At 48.7% G+C, this 16,758-nt stretch overlaps 6 protein-coding genes across 6 annotated transcripts; 3 read left to right on the top strand and 3 right to left on the bottom strand.

The window, feature by feature from the left end:
- Window positions 1-334: 334 nt before the first annotated feature.
- Window positions 335-2,763, top strand: F9C07_2089 (ADAM family of metalloprotease ADM-B; the record flags this gene model as incomplete). Its single annotated transcript, XM_041290243.1, has 2 exons — window positions 335-404; window positions 470-2,763. 2 exons carry the CDS (start codon window positions 335-337, stop codon window positions 2,761-2,763), a joined length of 2,364 nt encoding a protein of 787 aa, XP_041143478.1.
- An 843-nt stretch (window positions 2,764-3,606) lies between these two features.
- F9C07_2090 (Ca2+-binding protein) lies at window positions 3,607-4,446 on the bottom strand (the record flags this gene model as incomplete). Its single annotated transcript, XM_071508869.1, has 2 exons — window positions 3,607-4,091; window positions 4,182-4,446. 2 exons carry the CDS (start codon window positions 4,444-4,446, stop codon window positions 3,607-3,609), a joined length of 750 nt encoding a protein of 249 aa, XP_071364016.1.
- Window positions 4,447-5,288: 842 nt separating this feature from the next.
- Window positions 5,289-6,872, bottom strand: F9C07_2091 (putative AAA family ATPase; the record flags this gene model as incomplete). The annotated part of the gene is made up of 1 exon (XM_041284960.1): window positions 5,289-6,872. One exon carries the CDS (start codon window positions 6,870-6,872, stop codon window positions 5,289-5,291), a length of 1,584 nt encoding a protein of 527 aa, XP_041143476.1.
- A 180-nt stretch (window positions 6,873-7,052) lies between these two features.
- Window positions 7,053-9,292, top strand: F9C07_1327968 (kynurenine aminotransferase). The gene is made up of 9 exons (XM_071507970.1): window positions 7,053-7,426; window positions 7,487-7,555; window positions 7,616-7,700; window positions 7,758-7,863; window positions 7,920-7,992; window positions 8,044-8,197; window positions 8,248-8,261; window positions 8,319-8,742; window positions 8,812-9,292. Exons 1-9 carry the CDS (start codon window positions 7,233-7,235, stop codon window positions 9,100-9,102), a joined length of 1,410 nt encoding a protein of 469 aa, XP_071364015.1. The 5' UTR covers window positions 7,053-7,232; the 3' UTR covers window positions 9,103-9,292.
- Window positions 9,293-9,481: 189 nt separating this feature from the next.
- F9C07_2054677 (uncharacterized protein) lies at window positions 9,482-11,620 on the bottom strand (the record flags this gene model as incomplete). Its single annotated transcript, XM_071508572.1, has 1 exon — window positions 9,482-11,620. The coding sequence occupies one exon, from the start codon at window positions 11,618-11,620 to the stop codon at window positions 9,482-9,484; it is 2,139 nt and encodes a 712-aa protein (XP_071364014.1).
- Window positions 11,621-14,179: 2,559 nt separating this feature from the next.
- Window positions 14,180-16,743, top strand: F9C07_2094 (putative pheromone-regulated multispanning membrane protein Prm1; the record flags this gene model as incomplete). The annotated part of the gene is made up of 2 exons (XM_041284964.2): window positions 14,180-16,326; window positions 16,683-16,743. The coding sequence occupies 2 exons, from the start codon at window positions 14,180-14,182 to the stop codon at window positions 16,741-16,743; spliced, it is 2,208 nt and encodes a 735-aa protein (XP_041143473.2).
- Window positions 16,744-16,758: the final 15 nt, after the last annotated feature.

Here is a 16,758-nt window from a genome sequence, read left to right as displayed (position 1 = left end):
AGACTGCTGCGCCCCAGCCAAGCGTCTCGCCGTGGCGTCTCGAGTTGACCGATTGCTCGTTGCCTGGCAGGATCCCCCTATCGTTCGCTTGCATATTGCGTGCTTATACCGTTTGCCGTGAGGTGCGGAAGAGCGACTGTCAAGTTACCTTGTTTATATTGAACTCGGTCAGGTGCACTAAAACGGCGGCTTCGCTTTTATTGTTGTTGCCTGATGCTGTTGATGTTACTTGGTCAAAGGGACCTCTAAACTTTTCCGCGCACTACATTGCCTTACTGCCCACCTGTCGGTCGGATTCGATTAATACCCTGGGCGTTAGCCACAAAGAGCGGCCATGAGGTTGTTCAAACAATCGCTTTGGTTTGCTACCAGTGCAATCTCACTCCTTGCAGCTCATGTAGAAGGTCGGCTTACATATATTTTCCTTTCCTAACTGCTCAGCTTATGCCGGTTTCTAACCTTTGAACAGCTCGGTCGCAAGAGCCAAATGCTATTCAGCGTGTCTCGACTCTAGATCATCCCAAGATCCATACGTCCGCGCATCAAGTCGACCACCTTTCTCATTTTGATGTCACGTTCAACCTGCGTGACAAAAACCAACGAATAAAACTAGAATTAGAACCGAACCATGATATCCTAGCCGAAGACGCCTATGTACAGTACCTAGACCGCCATGGAAACATTCAACGTGAAGAGCCAATTGAGCGACATGAACACAAAGTCTTTAAAGGCCGTGCGTTGCTTGGGAGGGGCAAAGGCATGTGGGATCCTGTAGGATGGGCCCGGATATACTTGAAAAATGACGGGTCACAGCCTCTATTCGAAGGAGTTTTCAGCATCCACGACGATAAGCATCATGTCGAGTTGAAATCAACGTATCTGCAAAACAAACGTCAGCAAGATGTGGACATCCCAGACCGGAAAGGTGAATACATGGTTTTCTATCGAGACTCCGACATGATCCGGGAACTACGTACCGACTTGAAGCGCTCATTTCCCGTTTCCTCGTCGTGCGAAGCCGACAAGCTTAGCTTTAATGCCGACCCAAGTCACCCGATTCTCCAAGTCGAGGAGGACATAAGTCAATGGGGTGCTATGTCTTTAAATTCACTGTTCGGACTTACCAAGCGGCAATCTGACACTGGGGGTGTGTCGGGCAACAGTGGTGGTGTGAGCTTGAAGTCGACCATTGGTGATACGTCTGGTTGCCCGAACACTAAGAAAGTTGCGCTGATCGGTATCGCTACGGACTGTGGTTTCACAGGCTCGTTTGATGACAAAGAAGCCGCTCAAAAATGGATCATAAATACTGTCAACAGCGCTTCCAATGTCTACGAGAAGTCCTTCAATATCTCCATTGGTCTACGCAATCTAACCATCACCGAAAAGGATTGTCCAGAAACTCCTCCCGCTTCAGCAGAGTGGAACATGCCGTGTTCCGAGGGGAATATCTCATCTCGACTGGATAAGTTTTCTAAGTGGCGTGGGCAGCAAAAGGACACCAATGCTTATTGGACCCTGATGAGCAACTGTCCCACAGGCAGCGAGGTTGGATTGGCATGGCTTGGGCAGTTGTGTAATGCAGACGTTGTATCAGATGCCGCGAACGCAGTCAGTGGTACCAACGTCGTTGTCCGCTCCTCAGGTGGCGGATGGCAGATCTTTGCCCATGAATCGGGTCACACTTTCGGAGCGGTTCATGATTGTGATACTCAGACATGTGGACAGAATCTTGAGGCGTCATCGCAATGCTGTCCTTTGACTGCGTCCTCCTGTGATGCAAGGGGCCAGTATATTATGAACCCGACCACGGGCACAGATATCACAGAGTTTTCCAAGTGTACGATCGGAAACATTTGCTCGGCCCTGGGTGGCAATAGTGTCAAGTCCAGTTGCCTTTCTGACAACCGGGGGGTCACCACCTATACTGGCCATCAATGTGGCAATGGCATTGTTGAGTCGGGCGAAGACTGCGACTGTGGCGGGGAAGAATCCTGCGGAGACAATAGCTGCTGTGATGCCAAAACGTGTAAGTTCAAGAGCGGCGCGGTTTGCGATGATGCCAATGACAGCTGCTGTTCGAAGTGCCAATTCTCCTCTGCTGGAACCGTCTGCCGAGCCAGCCGTGGTGAATGTGATGAGGAAGAAACGTGCAGCGGTACTTCGAGTACTTGCCCTTCTGATTCCTTCAAGAAAGATGGAACGAAATGTGGCGATTCCTCGGCCGGCCTAACTTGCGCCAGCGGACAGTGTACTAGTCGAGATTACCAGTGTCGGTCCGTCATGGGTAGCTTGCTGCACAGCAACGAGACGTACGCTTGTTCTGCATATGGCTCGTCCTGTGAAGTGGTCTGCTCCTCAAACACATTTGGTCAATGCTACGGCGTCAACCAAAACTTCTTGGACGGCACCCCTTGTAGCGGTGGTGGCCATTGCAAGAACGGAAAATGCGACGGTTCTAGCGTCAAGGGCTGGATTGATGACCACAAGACCCTAGTCATTGGCGTTGCGTGTGGTGTAGGGAGCCTAATTGTTCTGTCAATTCTCTGGTGTTTGATCAACCGCTGTCGTCGGGCACGACCGACTGCAAAGCCCATACCACCACCTGCCGGTCCATATGGACCCTGGGCTCGTCCTATGCAGCAACCGATCCCCATGAATCAGTGGCCCAGTGGGCCGTCGCGTGGATATCAGGGGCTTGCAGATCCTCCGCCCCCATATCCCCCCCCAGCATATGGTAACCAGGCACCTCGATATGCTTGATTGAGTTATATGTTGTTATATATACATTTACACTTCATCTGACACGAATTCTCATGACGAATCTGCGAATATTGCATACTGATGGCATTTTTCTTTCCGTTCTCTTTTGGCTCCGGCGTGAGTATAGTAATATGTGGCACCTGCATGAAAGACTTGGTGACATATCATGTTTGCTCTATACCTATTTTCCTCATCTTCTACCTCTCTCCCCCCTCTTTCGGTATTCAATGGTCTTGGGATTTGGTGTTCTTTCTTTCTCATGTTTGCTATCGGGCTGGTTCATAAATAGTGCCCTTGTATAATTGAGACACGCACTCCTTTGGTGTTGGGAGTACGATAGATATTGATTGCTGTAAATTATGAGTCACCACCATTAGGAGTCCAAGCAACTGCGTATCTACAGACACAAGTCTATAATAGCACCAATCTTTCAATTACAATGACCGACACCAACACACAATAAATCAAGACTCAATGGAATCGTATATAATTCATCCAAAGGGGGAAATCCCACAACCGATAGGCGCCCATCCAATGCCCAAGGGAAACATCCAACAAATACGAAATGCTGCCAAGAGAAAGAAAAAGAAAAAGAAAAACGGACAATGCAGAACGAATGTACAGAATGATACTATCCGTTCGCACAATCCAGTGATTCTCAGGGCATAAGAAGTTATTGCCCGGACACAACGTAAGTAGGTTTTAATCAATCCCCAGGATCGAGCCACAAAGCCAAGTCCAACCAACAAAAGAAAATCTCGCAACAGAAGGCACTACACAATCAAAAATTTTACACCGTAAACAAAAAGGAGATGGGGCAAAAGAAAGATAAAAGAAACGGAATCACTGCCAACATATACTCACAAACGCCTCCCGGGTGACACCACCCACACCCTCCAGATCAAACTCCTCAATCATAGCTCTGAGTTCCTCTTCCTCGAGGCCTGTCTCGCCCAACTCCCGCGCAACTCGTCTCAGATCCTCCAGGTCGATGTACCCCTTGCCACCCTCGTCGAAGAGCTCGAACGCTCGCAAAATCTCATCCCGGGGGTCGCGCTCCAGGATCTTCAGCGCCGTCACGGCCTGGAACGCAGAGAGGGGCATGAGCAGATTGGACGGGTGCTGGGGATTCGTGGCGGGAGCGGTCTTGGCCTGTTGTTGTTGCTGGGCTGAGGATTGCTGCTGGACTTGAGGACGGGGTACGCCGTAGGTGGTGAGAAGGGAGATGAGTTCTTGCTTGGGGAGAGTAAAGCCTAGGGCGCGAAAGGCGACGCGAAGTTCATGATAGTCGAGGTGTTGGTCGCGGTCGAGGTCGAAGAGGGTAAACTGTTCAGTTGAGAAGAAGTGTGTTTATGTTAGCTTTCTTGCTGGCCTTCCCCCCCCTTTGCTTGCGAGAGTGTAACAAGGGGGTCATACAGCTTCATTGATCTCTTCCCGTTGTTCCTCTGTTAATCGACTCAGGGGATTGGAGTCCTGCGAAGGGCCGTGGGTCTGTGAATGCACTGGTGGCTGTGGCGCCTGTTGCGATGATCTTGCTGCGTCGGCTCCTTGGTCGCCTGAACCTGGAGCTAGTCGTTGACGGGAGAAGGTAGACGCGGCGAAGGGAGTTGGATTGGCGTTCATAGATCGGTCAGGTAGCCTTGTGGAGGCGAATGAGCGCGAGCCGAACCCTTGCGACGCCATGGTCGTCGTTGTTGTTGATGGTTATGAGGGAGATCCCGCGGTGGGTGATTCGCCGGTGAAAAGCACCGGGATGCGATGAATTTGTCAAAAGAGGCAGATGTTCTATGGAATCAAAGTAGAAGTGACAATGGTTTTGGTTGTAGTGAATTAGGTCGGAGAATTATTCTGAGCCGTGTGGTTGTTGTGGGGATGGAAGGATTGATTGCCTAACGGTCAAGTTGTCGGGCTGCGGAGACGCGACTAAGTAAGTCAATCAAAGCGGTGGTTTGTTTACTGTGACACTGAACTTTCTACATCAACACATTCAGATCTTACAAACGGATCAGATTTGTTTACAGCTGAACATAAGTCTGTTTATCTACATTCCGCACTTTTACATCCTAAGGTTGGTTACCTTCAGGTTCAGTTAGCCCGTACCAGAACCATACTCGTTGCCTGGGAGTTCCAAAAACCCAAGGTTGTACCACTCGTGAAGCAATGGTAGTATACCCTATTGCGACTGTCACATCGCAGTCCAAAGATGCCTTCATATTCTTCAGCGAGTGCTGGTCGAGCTTGTAGTTTCGTCCGCGCCGGGTTCGCCAAAATCGTTCATTCGTCTGTCTGTCAATGGGCATGCCATTGAATGAATTTCCAGCCAGACCAGTTACTACCATTGGGGGCTCATCCTTCGGGACAGTTGAGGCTGCAATTCGAGCGGCTTTGTAGTCTAACAACCAAAGTCGGTGTCTGGCTTATAAAGATCTTAGTTCCAACTGAGAATGCTCGGCTGTCGCATTCATGTGCATAATGCCTCAGCTTGGGAGACAAGGTAGGTACTTTAGTTGATAAGGACGTATTTCTCAACGCTGACGATTGAGATCCTGGTCAACCTGATGACCAAGGTCGAGATCTTCAAGGAATTTCCGGCCTTGGAGCTCCTCAGGCAAGTATTCCTGTGCTACCTCGCCATTCAAATAGTTCGGATTGTACTTGTACTCCTTCCCATATCCTAGTTCCTTCATCAACCGAGTAGGAGCATTCCGTAGATGAATTGGAATCGGAAGCCCGGCAATACCTGGCTCTGCCAATGCCGCGAACGCATTGTTGAGACCTCTGTATGACCGGGTACTCTTCTTTGATAACGCCATAGCGACGGTCGCATGTGCAAGGTTGATCCGCGCCTCTGGGAGCCCGATTTTCTCAACGGCCGAATGGGTAGAAATAGCCAGAGTGAGCATACTGTTATCTGCCAAACCAATGTCTTCCGATGCCACTACGATCAGACGGCGAGCAATGTAGAGTGGGTCTTCTCCCGACTGAATCATGCGGGCGAGGTAATACAGGGCAGCATCCGGATCGCTGCCCCGGAGGGACTTGTGAAAGGCGGAAATGGTATCATAATGTTGGTCACCCGCACGATCGTAGACAAGAGTTTTCGTCAAAGATCGCTTTAGCTCTTCCTTAGTGATCCCCGGGCGTTTTGATAAATCCATAGCGAGCTCCAGAAGATTGAGGGAGGTCCGGGCATCCCCGTCAGAAAACTTTGCGAGGTAGTTGATTAACTCGTCATCTACCAGGGCAGAAGGCGAATAATTTGGCCCCTCCACCTGCAAAGCTCGGTCCAATATAGATTTGACATCTTCATCAGTAAGCTTTGCCAGTGTGAAAGTCCTACATCTGGACAGCAGTGCATTCTGGACTTTGAAGGAAGGATTTTCCGTTGTAGCACCGATAAGAGTGACTTGGCCACTTTCTACCGGCCCCAAGAAGACATCTTGTTGTGATTTAGAGAAGCGGTGGATCTCGTCACAGAAGATGATAGTCTTTCTTCCCGTAAGGTTAAGTTCGCTCTTGGCGTCAGAGAATATCTTCTTGCACTCTGCAACTCCACTGCTGGTACTGTTGATCTCCACGAATCTGCTCCCAACCATTGAAGCGATAACCCTCGCAATTGTTGTTTTACCCGTTCCGGGACCACCCCATAATATCATGCTTGGGACCCGGTCATGTTCAATGAGCCCACGAAGAACGCCGTGGGGACCAACGAGGTCTTGACCGCAGACATCATCGAGAGTCCGAGGCCGCATGCGCTCTGCTAACGGCGCTGCCTTCTGCAATGCGCTCACTTTCGGCCTCTTCACAAATTGCTCTGTATCGTTTCTCGTCTTCTTGTTGCCATCTGTTACTATTTCCGCTTCAGGCGCCGAGGGTCTCTTACGGGTAGCATTCTGCGAAGGCGAGGAATCGGGGTGCGAGTTGGATTGGGTGGATGCTTTTCGAGCAGAGGTAGGCTGGAAAAAGCTGGGGACCTGTGTCTTCTGAGAGGAAGTCAGGTCCCCAGTGCTGGGCGTTGGCTCATCAATAAAGTTTTGACAATTGGAATCAATATGGTCGTTGATTTTCAGAGATGGTACAGAGTTTCCGCATATCGGACAAGACACCATAGCGCTTGACTCATCAAAGGAGATCGGAAATCAGGTTGTTGGGAGTCAGAGCAATGCGATCATCTTCGATCAAGCTGTCAATTAAACAATGGCCAGACGCGTGATCTTACGCGTCTCCTGATACGGCAATTAATTGATTGAGTGGGGTTTCGTGTCTCTGAGTAATCGCGGGACCCATGCCTGGATGCCTGAGGATGGAACATAAAAGCGCAAGCACGCAATTTACGCCCTACCCCATTAACAGCAGCCTCAGGCACCCTATCATTTTGGCCGGTTGGAGTCAACCATTCCTGCGATTGCGACGGATCATTAAATTACTTTCTCCCCGCACCGTTTCCACCCTCGATCTTTCTTTCCCCTATGTTTTCGGGCTACCGGACTTCCATCTCTACAGCAATCGCAAGATTCAAGACTCCAGCACAACAGCCCGTGTTCTCGAGACATACGTCACCCCGCTTTCTCGATCCCCGCGCCAGAGCAATGTCCGCTACCACCGCTCGTGCGGACCCTTTTCGCCCGGCGAAACGGGTCGCTGGTCAAAGACAGGATGTCTGGTATGGGGATAAACGTTGGAACCGAACTGTTGCTGTAACGTCGATCTAATTGGCTTCCAGGTCAATTGTCAATGAAGCCGCTGCGGCTTCCCCCGTTCAGCCTATCGTGAACATGGGCCAGGGGTTCTTGTAAGTGTGCTTTCTGATCCGGGGAGTGACCTGTCTTGCTAATGTTATACCCTCTACCAGTGGCTATAACCCTCCCCAGTTTGCGATTGACGCCGCAAAAGAGGCTCTCGACAAAGTTGAATGTAACCAGTACTCCCCAACCAAGGTACGAATATGATCGAAGGGCACTGATGCACCCAAACACCGGCTCATTTGCGCACAGGGTCGTCCTCGCCTTAAGCAAGCTATTGCGGATGCGTATTCTCCGTCGTTTGGCCGAAAGCTCAACCCGGATACTGAGGTTACAATCACCACAGGTGCAAATGAAGGTAATAGACATCATGGTGTGATGCGGCTTGGGCTGTACTTGATTAACAATTCAAAGGAATGCTAAGTGCTTTTATGGGTTTTATTGAGCCTGGCGATGAGGTTATTATCTTTGAACCTTTCTTTGATCAGTGAGTACACCAAGGTACAACAACTTGCATATGCCTAACACCCAAGAACAGATACATCAGCAACATTGAAATGCCCGGTGGTACCATTCGATATGTCCCCCTTCACCCTCCCAAGGATGGAGCTACAAGGACTTCCCCAGCTTCAGAATGGTCTATAGACTTCGAAGAGTTGGAAAAGACTATCAATCCCAAGACCAGAATGATTGTAAGCGAGTTTCCCTTATCCTTCTCGACACATTTCATCTGACTCATTAGGTTCTGAACTCGCCGTGAGCATTACTGCCCCCAGTGACCACGCCTTAGCAGATTACTAATGGCCACAACAGCCACAACCCTGTAGGAAAGGTCTTCTCTCGTGATGAGCTTGAGAAAATCGGCGAGCTCTGTATCAAGCACAATCTCATCATTCTTTCTGATGAGGTCTACGACCGTCTCTACTATGTTCCCTTTACCAGGATCGCTACACTGTCGCCTGAGCTCTATGAGCGGACTCTCACCGTGGGCTCGGCTGGGAAGGCCTTCTATGCTACTGGCTGGCGGGTGGGTTACCTCATTGGCCCTGAGCATCTGATCAAGTACGTGGCTGGTGCACACACTCGAATCTGCTACAGTAGCGTGTCTCCCCTCCAAGAAGCTGCAGCTGTTGCTTTTGAGCAAGCCGACAAGGCTGGCTTTTGGGATGAGAGCCGCACCGAAATGAAGAAGAAGATGGAGCGCTTCTGTGAGGTATTTGATGAGCTTAACATTCCGGTATGTTCTAGCGAGATAAACACCTCGAGTCTCAAACTATCTTGAACGACCCCTAACAAATGTCACCAGTACTCTGACCCCGAGGGTGGCTATTTTGTTCTCGCAAACATGTCTTCAGTCAAGCTGCCGGAAGGTTACCCATTCCCTCCTCATGTTGCAAGCCGCCCCCGCGACTTCAAGCTTTGCTGGTTCCTCATTCATGAGGTTGGCGTTGCGGCCATTCCTCCAACCGAGTTCTACACTGACGCCAATGCCCACATTGCGGAGGATTATCTCCGGTTTGCCGTATGCAAGAATGATGATGTTTTGGAGACCGCCAAGGAGAGGCTGCGCGGTCTGAAGAAGTATATTGTACAGTGAAGTTAACACTCAGTGCAAAAGCTTTTTGTTGAGCCGTAGAACAGAGAACCATAATGGCATGAGCTATCCCTGCTAGATTTATGGCGTTAGATTACATAGAGAAAGTTAACATAGAACCCTGGTTGAGATGGCCACAATAGCCCCTTGTCCCACAGCCCCAAGATCTTCAACGACCTGCATCAAACAGTTCCTAAATTCCTCTTCTATCCACTTCTTGAAACTTCTAATGACCGATCGATAACAGATCAATTTTAGAAGGACGGAAGGGATCACCAAAAACAAACCTGGAATAGGGTGTCGACTATTGCAGCTGCGTCTAGAGTTCCAGACTCCGGACTACGGCGAGTGGTCCAAGCCCTTTCGCTGGATGAAGAACTCGTTAATCATCATTGATTCCCTCAATCTCCAAATCCCCAGTTCCAGCACCATCCCATCCTGCGCCCCGGCGGAACTCTCTCCTATCTTCATCCGCGACGTCGCTGAAGCCCTCTCCACGCATACGCGCTTTGGCATCAGTTACATCAGGATGGGTGGTTCTCGCCGCTCGAAGAATCCAGTAACTGCCTTCCAAGTGATCAATGAGCTGACAATGGCCCTTTCCCCCAAGAGATCCAAGCAAACGACGATATTCAGCCCGGCAGATAGCATCCTGGCAATTACGACGGTTCCTTCCATCCCAATCCGTCACACAGGCGTGCCTCTCTCCGGTGATATGTTGCTGTATGGTCACGCAGTATTCCTGTTGGAACTGATACTTGAGTGCGGCTTCAAGCTCTATGGGGGCGGACTGTGACCGAAGTTTGTCTCGAATTAGCCGGAATAGGTAGTCAATAAGTTCGGTAACCTCGATGGTCACTGCAAGGAAATAAGTGATTAGTAGGTATAGATGGTAGATTAAGGAAGTCGACGTACTGAAGAGACATGTCGCTAGAACACGACGAAACCGGTCTTTTTCATTTGCATCTTCGAACCTGATGGTATAGATGACCCGGCTTGAACACCGCACCTCGACGTTGCTCTCTGGGAAGCCGGCTGTCACCAAATCGGTCCAGTCTGAGAAGATGAAATAGTCCCCCTCACGAGCCTTCACATTGAAATAAACGGCCTGACGATGACGTTCAGGTGTATCATAAGGGTGAAGGCAAGGAACTAGGGGTGGCCCATCTCTCACATCCCGGGGGATCGAATTCTCTCGGCAAGGATGCTCAAAGGTCATCTGTCCGCAGTACAACCAATGATACTTTATGTCTTCCAGGAGGTGCTCTTTGCAACAATAACGAATTTCTGAGAATGGCCCGCATCGGGGGCAGATGACAGTTGCACCATCCCATAAATTGCAACGCTTCTCACATCTTGCCTTCGCGCAGGGGAATCCGTGGCTATCGAGCTGCCAGAAAAATCCTTCTGGTTTTTGGGTCGATATGTACTTTTGTACGGTTGTGGTGCATCGACCTAGTCTCTCAGAGCTCAGAGATGACGAGGGATGTGCATGGCTGCCCTTAGTTTGGGAGATCACAACATTTCTTGTCTCGGTGGAGATCTTCTGGTGGTGGTTCTTGGTTTCCGTGGCTTCAATCTCGGAGGATTCGGTCTGTGGTGTGCCCTGAGGTTCGGCGCTAGTCCAACCTGTGGAGGTAGATTTTGAGGACTTCGGTGTACATGTAAGGTGACATTGAATCTCGCTGGATATGCTACCTCGCTCAGCATGAGGAGAATGCGGGTTTACATGCGGATAACCCTGAAGCGCCTCACTTGTCACTTCTTGTATAGGAGGCAGCTTCTCCTTTGAAGAAGCCTTGGTTTTGCGTGTGGATTGACCAAGGCGGGATGGCTGAGCACAGGCGGAAGACATGGTGCTTGATACCTCCTCATCTTGTCCTGAATCGATCGAAGAAGAAGCTTTGGGCATTTTCTCACGTGTATCTCTCTCAGCTGGCGTATCTCCTGTGATACTCGGCCACTCTTCGATTGCCAGCGGGGCTAGATGTGCATGTAATGCAGCGTTATGCTCTGCTGTGTCAAATTTTGTGGTTGGATCTGTACATGAGACTCTTTTGTCTCTACGATCGATTGTACCCAGAAGTGCATCCCGGTAGGTCTGCTCACGAGTACCAGTACCCAATACACGCTCTGTCGAGTGACCCTCGTGGCATTCTATCGTATCCTTGTGCTCGGCTTGCAATCTGTCCTCATATTGAGTCGCATAAGGGGCTGTGAAGTCCTTTCCCGGCTTAGTAGAGATAGGATGTTCAGTCTTGGGGTCAGCTTCCTGCGAGTATGGGGATGGGCTAGGCTCGGACAGATCCTGACTTTGAGTCGAACAAGACGGGTCATCACTAGGAGGTGCCTCCTTGCTTAAGAGTTGCACATTAGGCACACGCACACTTAGACCAGCCTGGTTCAACGCGTGATTGCTGGGAGAGTCAATGTTTCCAATATCAAGAGGCAAACGCTTCTTAGGCTTCTTCTTGCTCTTCTTCTTCTTCTTTTTCTTAGATGCTTGAACTGGCTCCATCATGACGGTAGATGTAATGTTCGGTCCGGCAGGGAACTGCAGAGGGATTGACAAGCGGTTACTCTCGTTGGGGTGATATTGATATTGCTCGCTCGTTGGGTTTAACAAAACTTCCTCAGACAATGCTTCCAACCGGGCCAGGCGAGCCTGCGTCCTAGCACGGATGAAAGCAATAGCTTCTGTGCGGATCTTCTTCTTCTCAAGGGGCTCTTGTTGGTTTTCTTCTGTTTTGTAGCCTTCTGGTTAGCATTCCTGTATTCATACAGAGTTAGAGGGGTCAGAACAAATAAAGAAATGAAAAGTTACTGGAGTAAATTAATTGACCAGAACAAAGAACCATTTCGTCTTTAGAAGAAGTACTCATATCGGTAGATTCCTGACTTGTGTTTGTTGTCACGTTTTTGTCAAGATCCGTGACAGTGAAGTCCGAAGCCTCATTCAGTTGCTGCACTTTCAGCACTTGGTCTAATTGCAGGCCTGCCCTTTCCTGAAGTCCACGTGAAGTGATTACATCTTCTAAAGGGTCCATATCCCCTGACTGTGATTCCTCTTCTAGAGGTTGTTCTTGATCTTCAATATCTGTCTTGTTTCCCGGGTATGTAACCCGATCTGTGGAGACTGGGGGCAATTCCATTCCAACGAGATCTTTGTACCTGCTCAGATGGAGGTTCAAAAAAAAAAAAAAAAAAAAAAAAAAAAAGGAGGAAAAGCCGATAGAGTAGACTTCCAAAGAGGCTGTAGGTAATAGGTAGCTCCAAAGAGAAAAAGTTGAGTATCTTTCACGGTGGGATTAATGGTATATCGAAGGAGTACTCTATGGCCTGTTCTATAGCTTGATAGAAATCATAATCTTCCCAATAAGTGTCTTTCACATCTCCTTGAGATAAATATTTCAACAAGTGCTTGCTATAACTGTGGTCAGGATGGAGATCATTTTTTTTTTTTTACTTGTGTCGCCGAGCCCTGAACTGCGTCCATGGCGATCGTGTTGATTAACAGATTCCGGAAGAGTCTATTCATCCATGTCACATTTGTTCAACTACAGTAGCAATAAAGGTGACTGTGAAATGGTCCATATAGACTGCACATATTACTCTCTATAATATTCTTGCACTAACTCTTTTGCACAGGATGGCCAGTAGAGAGTACCTTACATATCAGTGTAGAGGGCATTATACTACTCTCCAATAACAGCAAAAGAATAAACTATAATTATGAATACAGCTATAGATATAGATATCATTTAAGACAAAGGCTTCTAAGGAAAATGTAGGATATAATTGTAAAGACAGTATTACCTGGTTGCATGGGCTGTTCCTTTGCTAGAGCAATCAATGTATAGAGAACTAATGAATCCTGACCATGCTGTGTCGACTTCTGTGGCTGTGGCATATCATTTAAGAGTATTTCTGAAGATCGTTCTGTCTAGTCCCTATTCTAAATGTTCAAGAATTAGAATTTCTCTTGTACCTCTCAAAATATACCAATACTCGAGTGTGCCCATCACGTGTGGCCGAAGATATTTGCCATAAATATTTCTTTACCCGCTGGCTTTCTCAAGTTTCCATCCACGATCTACCACTGCTCTCAATTTTATTTTTAACAACTACCAGCACCAGAGTTTTATTCATGGCGTCAGATAGCAAGACTCAGAAATGTAGGGCGGCTAATTTGCATCCAGTCGACATGCTAATATGCAGTCCCATCTTTGGCACCCCAGCGCGAGATGGAACAAGAAGTGTCGCAGATGTTGAAGCCTTGGAAGGCAACAAAGTCTTCATCCATGCCTGACCCATTACTCCACATAATGGGGAGACTGTGTCTTTTATTAGAAGAAACATCTAGCATTGTTTGGCAACGGTTGACTGAGGATAAAGGATTGGTTGACAATGCCGGGATTCTAAGCGCCGGCTTCGAGTGTACTAATCTTGGTTCTTGCCAGCGCTCTGCAGAAACCACTGAGAAGAGCCGCCCGCTAATCATGCACAAAGTGAAACAAACTTCTGCAGAGTCTACTGCTGATCCCTGTGTCGATAGACTTCTATTTTCGTGCTTACGGCTTATGAGTGGTCCGTATAGCATGTCCCCGGACATCGCTGTCTGTTTACGCCCAAAGACGGCTTTACCCCCCCAGTCCATTCACCTTTTTCGCTTTGCTTGTTTCGCAGAAAATCCAAGAGATCGCTTGACCTTTCAAGAATAATAAAAAGGTGGGCCCCTTCTTTATTGTTGGATCCATTATATTGAGCTATTGTCCTATTCTATGCATAACACCAACACGTTCCCTTGTCACTGCATCCGTCCCTCTTCTGGAACAGCAGTATATCCATACGACTTTGTGTTATGGCTCTCCTTTAATCTGTCCCCTATTCAACTGAAAAAGGTTGCTGCTGGCCGGCATTTCCTCTTTGATATACAACTACCTTAACGTTCCTGAAAAATAGAATTCCACCTTCGGACTCGTCAACACTACTGCTCAACGTATCTTTTCTAGCCTGTGCCATCTAGGAGGCATCAGTCCCTTTCAGAACCCACCTCTGTACCCCAACTCAACCTGTCGACATGGTGTTTTCGAGGTCTGGACGATCTATTTTCCCGCTACTCCCACCGTACGGCGCGCATGATCCAAATGGCGGTCCCGGGCGTGCAGTACCGCTGCACCCCGATGGTATTACACCGTATCTAGGACTGCGAGCTCGTTTATCACAAGTGTGGCTAAATCGTTGGACGATCTTGCTACTCCTTGTCCTAGCCCGAGTTTTGATAGCGGCAACTGGGATGCAGTCGGACATGGACTCAGCCAAGCGCGAAGCCCAATCTGCCTGCACGTCAGTTGAGACGATGGGGAGCGCCATGGCTTCAATGCCCCATTATCTTTCACGGGGAGTGAATGAGCTTACAGCCTCTGGTGTTGAGGCAGCAGTTAACGGCCTCATATCTATGCTGTTGCTCACAATCACTGGAGTCGAAGCGCTGATAATCTTTTTCATCAAAGTTATGTATCAGACGTACCTCTGTTTATTCACGATGGTTGTTAGAGGTAGTACGCAAGCTGCGCTCGGCGTGATACAAGATACCACCGAATTCTTGAACAAAACAGTCCAAACAGTCGGTGAAGACATCGGCAAGGCCGTCGAAACTTTTGAATCTGGTCTTAACAAATTTTTGAGTGGAATCAACAAAGTTGCGAGCGCTTTCGGTGGAGAAGTGCCGACGCTTAACATCTCAAAGAACATCGACGAGTTGAAGGACATTCACCTCCCAGGATCAATCAACGACACTATCGACAAGATCAACAGTTCCATCCCAACGTTTGATGAGGTCGACAAATTTGTCACAGACGTCTTGAAGTTCCCTTTCGAGGAAGTCAAGAGCCTCATCAATGGGTCTTTGGGAAATTACACCTTCGACCGCTCAGCGTTACCTGTTCCTGCGAAGGAACAGCTGACCTTCTGCGATGAAAACAACGGGATCAATACGTTCTTCAGGAAGGTCGCTGAAACCATCGTAGCTGCTCGCAAAATCTTCCTCGCTGTTCTGATTATCGCTGCAACTCTTGTTTGTGTCCCGGTAGCCTGGCAGGAGATACGTCGTTGGCGCACCATGAAAGAGCGCTCTCAGATCGTCCGAAAAGATGCGCATGATCCGATGGACGTTGTCTACATCGTTTCTCGTCCTCACACCGCAGGTGCAGGCATCAAAGCAGCAAGCAGGTTCAGCAATAGTCGTCGACAAATATTGGTGCGGTGGGCCATTGCATACGCAACCTCACCGGCCGCTCTATTCGTCCTGTGCCTTGCCCTTGCTGGACTCTTCGCCTGCCTTTGCCAGTATCTGCTACTGAAGGCTATTGAGAGGACAGTACCGGAACTAACAAGCGAAGTCGGCGAGTTTGCCGAGAAAGTGGTCACTTCTTTACAAAATACATCTGCCAAATGGGCGAACGACACCAACGGAGTCATCGATGGCATGAGCAATGACATCAACAAGAACGTCCTCGGCTGGGTAAACACCAGTACAACAGCCGTGAATGATACTTTGAACGCCTTTGTCGACAAGACAACAGGAGTCCTCAACGACACGTTCGGAGGTACCATCCTGTATAGCCCACTGCAGGACGTCTTCAATTGCTTGATCGGTCTCAAGGTGGCATCTGTCCAAAAAGGCCTTACCTGGGTCCATGACCATGCTCACGTTGACTTCCCACATGTACCCAACGATATTCTCTCCAAGGGTGCTGACAGCAGCATCAACAACAGCACAAGCGCATCCGACAGTTTCCTCGCCAACCCAGGCGACAAGACGTCCGACAAAATTACCGAAGTCGTCATGCGGGTCCTCAATAAAATCAAGGAAGGCGTCCGAACAGAAACCATCATATCGGCTTGCGTACTGGGCATATGGTTCATCAACTTTCTTTTTGGCCTCATCCGCGCCATGATTCTTTTCTGGGGCCGGGATAAGAACCGAGGCGAGGGTGGTGGCGCTCCCATAAACAATAATCCAGATGTCAACGGCTTCACCGAGGTCCCATTGACTGCTATTCCCAATACACAAGCCGCCTCGCTACCTGCTCCTCGATATGAAGTCGCCCTGAAAACCCCGCCCGTCGTCGGTCATTTCCATGAAGATGAGAAGATGGGATACGCTGGTCAAAGGGCGCTCAAGGTTGATGGGACGTCTGATCTGCGTGGAAGTAGCTATATTGAGTACGGAATCGAGAAACGTTGATACCCGCGGTAGTTACAATTGCTGTACCAGCTACTTTGTCTTTCCTTTTTGATCCTGTATTCTGTTTATTCCAGCACAAGTCGGCGTTGGATATACGGGTACATCCACAAGCGAAGTCATGTCTCTTTCTCCATTTTATATGAAGACCATATAGATTTGCAGGCCCTTGGCATAATTTTTCATCCTTCTTTGTCGATTGCTAAGTACATATCAAATAATACCTGAGCCGTGTAGTTGTACGAATACCAAGTTTTCTAGACAGTGTAGATGCAGTAGACCTAGGTATACACCTTCCTAAGAGACAGAGAGGTTATACACTCTATATTGTTAACAGGGGATATATTCGTGAAAGAAAGTCTTCTCAATCTGATTTCATCCAAGTCATGACGCTGTAGACTTTATTGCTAAAT

Source organism: Aspergillus flavus, chromosome 2, assembly GCF_009017415.1.
Source record: "Aspergillus flavus chromosome 2, complete sequence".
NCBI classification, from domain to species: Eukaryota; Fungi; Ascomycota; class Eurotiomycetes; order Eurotiales; family Aspergillaceae; genus Aspergillus; species Aspergillus flavus.
Note: the sequence above shows the minus strand (reverse complement) of the source record. Positions and strands in the feature narration are given on the sequence as shown.